At 41.4% G+C, this 6,000-nt stretch overlaps 1 protein-coding gene across 1 annotated transcript in view; it reads left to right on the top strand.

Moving 5' to 3' along the window:
• Positions 1-1,172: 1,172 nt before the first annotated feature.
• Positions 1,173-6,000, top strand: part of ATP6V0A4 (ATPase H+ transporting V0 subunit a4) — a 51,086-nt gene continuing 46,258 nt past the window's right edge. The window contains exons 1-2 of the mRNA XM_030553537.1: positions 1,173-1,226; positions 4,225-4,357. Of these exons, the coding sequence (XP_030409397.1) occupies positions 4,241-4,357 (117 nt within the window). The 5' untranslated portion in view covers positions 1,173-1,226; positions 4,225-4,240. The remainder of the gene's footprint in view (positions 1,227-4,224; positions 4,358-6,000) is intronic.

The raw sequence follows: 6,000 nt of genomic DNA, 5'->3' as shown, positions 1-6,000 counted from the left end.
AGACATCTGGTCACCCTAATCCCATTCACCCACCTGCCTCACCTCCCTGCCTGCCACCTCACGATTTTATCCAAATGTGGGGCCCCCCAAAGTGTGTGGCCCAGGGCGGTCACCCAGATTCGCCATACCCAAGAGATGGCTCTGCCCCCCAGCTAACTTGAGCAGAGCTAGCACATCTGTCTACCTGCACTGGGAAGGATTCTCCCAGCTGCAGCGTAGAAGTACCCTTAGTCCACAGCCCGGAGCAAGGGGTAATGCATAAGATTTCCTACCCCAGGAGGGACTGTCCCTCTGAGACACCGTTCCCTCCCTGCTTCCCCTTTGCTTGGCATGTTGAGGAGTAAAGGACTTCAAGTCTCTGGGGCTCACAGTGTAGTAGCTTTCATGAATACTAACGTTCACTTTAATAGTACAGTTTTCAAAGAGAAAAAAAATCATGTGGTTAAATCCTGACTCCCTTGAAATCAAAGAGAATTTTGCCATTGACTTCCCTGGAGCCAGGATTTCACTGAGTCATTTTTCTTTAGCATTTGAGGGGAAGGACTCTAAAGGATCCATTTCCCATCATATAAACCAATTAAAAATAAAGGTCCATAAAATCAGCATTCATGATCACTAACAGAATACTCCTGATAGAACCTTTTTTTGGGGTGTGACCATTCCACGTTAACCTCATACCAATGTTTGGCTGGAAGAAAGTCATAAATTTCTCCTTGTTTCTATTTGATCTCCAGTATTGTGTCTTTGCCTTAAAGCTGATAAAAAGAGAGATATGAGAAACAGCTTGAAAGTTTTCTCTGTTTCCTGGGGGTTGCTATTTCTTTAACCAATATTTGAATGAGCTTTCATTGGTTTATACTTCTCAGAGTACGGCACTTTACAAAAGTTCATTTTCATTTGAGAGCACCTTGGAGGTGCAAGGAGGCATGGCCGCTTTGTTATTAATCACAACACTCTGCATGCTGACAAAACAGCCAAATCTTGTCACAGATCTGACATGAAAAATTTAGAATGAGTCAGACAGCTCCTGATCCATTTCACTCTCTGATTGTTTTAGGACAAAAAAGGTCTCTCTTTTCCAGTCTAGACTAGTTCAGCCCTTAATGGACTAGTTTCTAAAGATATGTTAAAGAAAGAAAAGTTCACTTCAGTCCTTCATTTGCTGCTCAGTAGAGTTGGAAGTAGTTCCAGAATTCTTCAAGCTCCATAAAAAGCCGGTGATCAAGGTAAGAGCAGGCATTCATATTCCCTAAAACAAGAATTCTAGCTAGCTAAGCCAAAATGCAACATTTTCATTGTCATAGAACTCCCATTAGAATTGTTAAGACTTGATGGGCTGTTCTCCTCCCAGCCCCGCTAAGGAAGCAGCCTACATAAAGTTTTTTGATCATTGACCTGAGGACACACATTAATATTCTTTTTAAATCAACAACTAACTCTTCCAGCTATATCTAAATGTGTGAACATTCTAACTATAACTTAGGAGATCACAAATGGAGTAACTGTGGATGATTGTTTAGCTATCCCTTTGTGAAACTGAAGAATTCTGAGGAAGAGAAAACTGACAGCAGCTATTGAGACTATACTCCATATTAACTAAATAGTGACTAAAGTAAATGAGAAACTTCAACTCTGGTCATTAGAGCTGGGAAGGAAATAATTTTCTTGAAAATTTTCACAAATCAAAAATCTGATTCAAAAAAAATACCCTCACTTTGGATTGGGTCAATCAAAATGTTTTATTTTGAAGAAATGTTAATTTGAGAACTGATTTCAATTTTGACATTTTTTAACCATTAAAGTAAATAAAGTACCTACAATTTTTAAATGAAGGATGAAAATTTTGGTTCAAAAATGTTGAAATGGGCTGTTTCAACAACTTGGAAACTTTTCTTTTCAAATCTTTTTAAATGGGGAGATTTCTTGAAACTGAACAATTTAGGTTTTGATGATCTGTATTTTCTGATGGAAAAAATGTTTTATTGTGAAATTCCCAACCAGCTGTATTGCTTGCATCCTACCTCAGCCATGTGAAACTGACAGATGATATATATATATTTTTAGCAAGTTATTAGTTAACAAATGTTCTGTTTTTCTATACCGTAAACTACTTAGTGAACAGGTACAGTGAGTGATGCAATGAAAACTCAGAGGAAAAAAGATATGCATTGACTCTCTATAGGAATCATTGACTTCATTGGATCTCCATAAATCAGACCATTTAACACATTTTGTAAAACTCTTCTATTATTTTAGGGTGGTTTTTTTAATGGCCGTGGTGCTTTAAAAAAAGAGGTGATTTGAAAACCTGCAGACTTACCAGGAATAAGCATTGCAAGATTGGGTTGAAAAAGAGAAAGTTAGGGACAGTTCCCTTCCCACCTTTGTTATTAGGTGGAAGAAATTCATAAAGGGATGCAGCTAGTAGTCGAGATATAAAAATATAGGTTTGGGTCTGATTTTTATTTTTAAATGCATGGAAATAATGTAATCAATTGAATCTTGCTTCTGGCCAAGTGACTGCTATGTTTGTGCATTGAAATTAGCTGATTATATGCATGAATGATCAGTGACATGATTATCTGCAGTTTGCATGTGCAGTTACCTAATGGAAATAGTGATAATAGCATGCACAAAGCTAATGAAAAATTGCATGTACATTTTGCCTATGTCATCACAGGTGTCTTATTTTGAAAATAGGCCCTTTGTGAAAGCAAGCAAGCAGGAAAGCATTTTATAAAACCAAATATTAGTATGAAACATTCCAAGAAATGTTAATTTAAATTTAAATGAAAATAGAGTTCTCTTTTATGATGTAAACAGTCCCTTGCTGTGTTTGCAACCCAAACACCACATTGTGTTAGGAGTAAAACTGACACGAAACAGATCAGTCTCCCTTACCTATCTGTATTCAAGATGAGTTTAATGGAACAAGATGTCAGGCCTGTTGGTTCATCACTTTCGTGGACAGTACTGTGAATTTCAGTTTCAGCATCCAAAATGTTAATCACCCACGTTTGGGTGGTCTGAAGTGTCCAGATCTTATACTGACTGGGCCCAGGGAGAGGAGGAGGGGGCAGGATTCACTCACCTGTTTGATGTAGAAGACCTGTGAGACTCACCTCCCATGACAAGCATGCACCCCTCCCCACCCCACAGCTAAATTTCCACCCTGCCATGATGATGACTCTGTGGGGGACATGGCTACTGCCCTCAAGAGAGGAAGAAACACTGTTGTGTGTGTTGTGCTGCAGCACTTCTTCCTCCCCTGCAGGTTGTGCTGTGTAGAGAGCCCTCTCTGTGCTGCTCTCCTCCCCAGGCCCATTCCTCACGCAGCTAGCAGGAGGAGGAGAACTGGAGGGGTTGTGAAGAGACAGAAGACTAAAGGTGGGAGAGGTGGACCGGGCTCCCTTTCTGAATTCTCTCTTTTTCCCTGATTTTCTCTCTGGAGAGTTGTGAGGTGTAAATAGGAAGAAGCAAAACTCGATGCCTAAAATTCATCCAGTCTTCCTAATGCGTTAGTAACTCTAAGACCACATATTTTTATATATGAGGTACTGACCTTTGGCTGCATTCTGCCCCCTTTTATGCCACAGGATGAAGGAAGCAGTTGGATCCTCACCATAAAGGGGAGGGAGGTTTCTCCTGCTGTCATAACCGCCCTACACCCCTTGCCCCCAAGCTGAGGGCTTTGTCTGGGTGGGCAGAAGGGTGCATGGCTGAATGGCTCTTTGTTCTGGCCACAGAATGGCCTGGAGGTAGCTGTGGAAAGCAGCTGGCTGGTTGGGATTCGGTCAATGCCCTCTGCAGCTGGGCAGTGGCTGACGGGCTTTATAACCCCTCATAGCTAAACCCAGTTCCATTGTTGTCTTTACCCAGGTCATATCAAAACACCCCAGCGCTCTGTACCTGTCACACTTTTACTTGGGCTGTCAATTAATCACAGTTAACTCAAGTGATTAACTCCAAACAAATTAACTGATTAAAAAGAATGAATCGCAATTAATCACAGTTTCTTGCCATTAATCATGATTAATTTTTTTAATCATTTGACAGCCCTAAGTTTTACCGAAGGTGCAGTTGGTTTTCTGGGTGCCCTGCAATTAGCTTTCATTATATTGGCTTAATAAGACAGCATCTGTACAGCCCTGTACATTTTAAGGTTTCTCACAAGGCAAATGAGGCAGCGCCGCCATCTTAATTCTCCCATTAACACCGGTGCAGAACAAGAGCGAGCGAGATGGCGTCGATGTTCCGGAGCGAGGAGATGTGTCTGACGCAGCTGTTTCTCCAGGTGGAGGCTGCCTATTGCTGTGTTGCAGAGCTTGGCGAGCTGGGCCTGGTCCAGTTCAGAGATGTAAGTAGTTACGAGAGGTTGTCGGGTAAGAATGGTGGGATATCAGCTATTAAAGGGCCACTGTAAATGGGTTTGGACCTGCTGGGACAGTGGATTAATCTGGAAGACAGGGACATTGCAATAATTTTTATAGTGGAGGTGCTGAGAACCCTTGAACCAAACCATAAACCCTGTCTATAATGGAAACCATGTCAAGCCAGGGGGTGTGGCAGACCCTCCCTGCATCTCAAGTTCCAGCACCTATGCTGGAAGGGCTTGGCATAAAGACTGTAAATACCTGCCTTGCTCTAGAAAGGATGGCCTTGGAGTTAAGGCAGTGGACTGGGAGATGTGGGCTCAATTCCCAGCTCTGCCATAGACTGCCTGCAGGACTGGGCCAGTTGCTTATTTTCACTGCACCTCAGTTCCCCATCTGTAAAATGGGGATATAAATATTTCCATTTGTCTGTCTTGTCTATTTAGATTGTCAGCTTGTGGAGGCAGAGACAGTCTGTGTATAGCACACTGGGACTCTGGTCTTACTTGGGCCTCTAGGTACTACTCAAATACAAATACAGTAGAACCTCAGTTACGAACACCTCAGGAGCAGAGGTTGTTCATAACTCTGAACAAAACATTGTGGTTGTTCTTTCAAAAGTTTACAACTGAACATTGACTTAATGCAGCTTTGAAACTTTACTGTGCAAAAGAAAAATGCTGCTTTTCGCTTTATTTTTTTTAGTAGTTTACATTTAACACAGTACTGTACTGTATTTGCCTTTTTTTTTTTTTTTTTTTTTTGTCTCTGTTGCTTGCGTCCTGATTGCGTACTCCGGTTCCAAATGAGCTGTGTGGTTGACTGGTCAGTTTGTAACTTTGGTGTTCGTAACTCTGAGGTTCTACTGTAAAAAATAATTACTCTGAGTTTACTGTTACACATAATACTCTTCCTTTCATTGACTTTCCAGTTGGACCCCATATCATGGCAGGACAATCATTTGATCGGATTACTTGAACAGTGTCACCATCTGAAAACTGAAAGCAAAGGTTTATTTAAATGTCTGTTTAAGGCCAGATACAGTATGGGAAACAGAGCCACAGTCTGAATTATCTACAGTAAAGGGTTTTTTTTCTGAGAGAATTATAGTATCTTGTAAGGGGAGGCATTTGGAATTGCTGGAGTCCAAGGGTGTCTACTACCCTACAATGCAGTCCGTGGCCACCATCACCCATAACTTAATATGGAGATATGATCCATAGAGATCACATCCCCAGAGCTCCATCGTAATCAGAGCAGTGACATCTTGGCTCCGGATAGAGCATTGCTTGCTGGGAATTGTAGTCTCTATAGTAAAGATGAGCAAGGATGCAATATCTCCATGTGATGCCAATTATGCATGATTGAAGTGTATGCACAGTGTGGTGCTTCTGCAAAAATCTAAGCCCATCAAGGAAGATGCTGCTCCTTCAGTTCATCAGCTAAATCTGAGCTTGATGCCAGAAGTTAGAGTCAGTTAAGAAAATATGAACCATTTCTCTGCATGCCAATTAGGCATCATTTGCATATCCTTAAAGTCAGTCCCTCTCACCCACCTAAATCACCTGGTTACCTTTGGTGGTTTTCCAAAGTGGGCATCTACAAGAATGTTGTTACAGGAAAGCAA

The sequence above is a fragment of the Gopherus evgoodei genome, chromosome 1 (genome assembly GCF_007399415.2).
Source record: "Gopherus evgoodei ecotype Sinaloan lineage chromosome 1, rGopEvg1_v1.p, whole genome shotgun sequence".
Lineage (NCBI taxonomy): Eukaryota > Metazoa > Chordata > Testudines > Testudinidae > Gopherus > Gopherus evgoodei.
The sequence above is the reverse complement of the archived record's forward strand: the minus strand, read 5'-3'. Positions and strand labels throughout refer to the sequence as shown.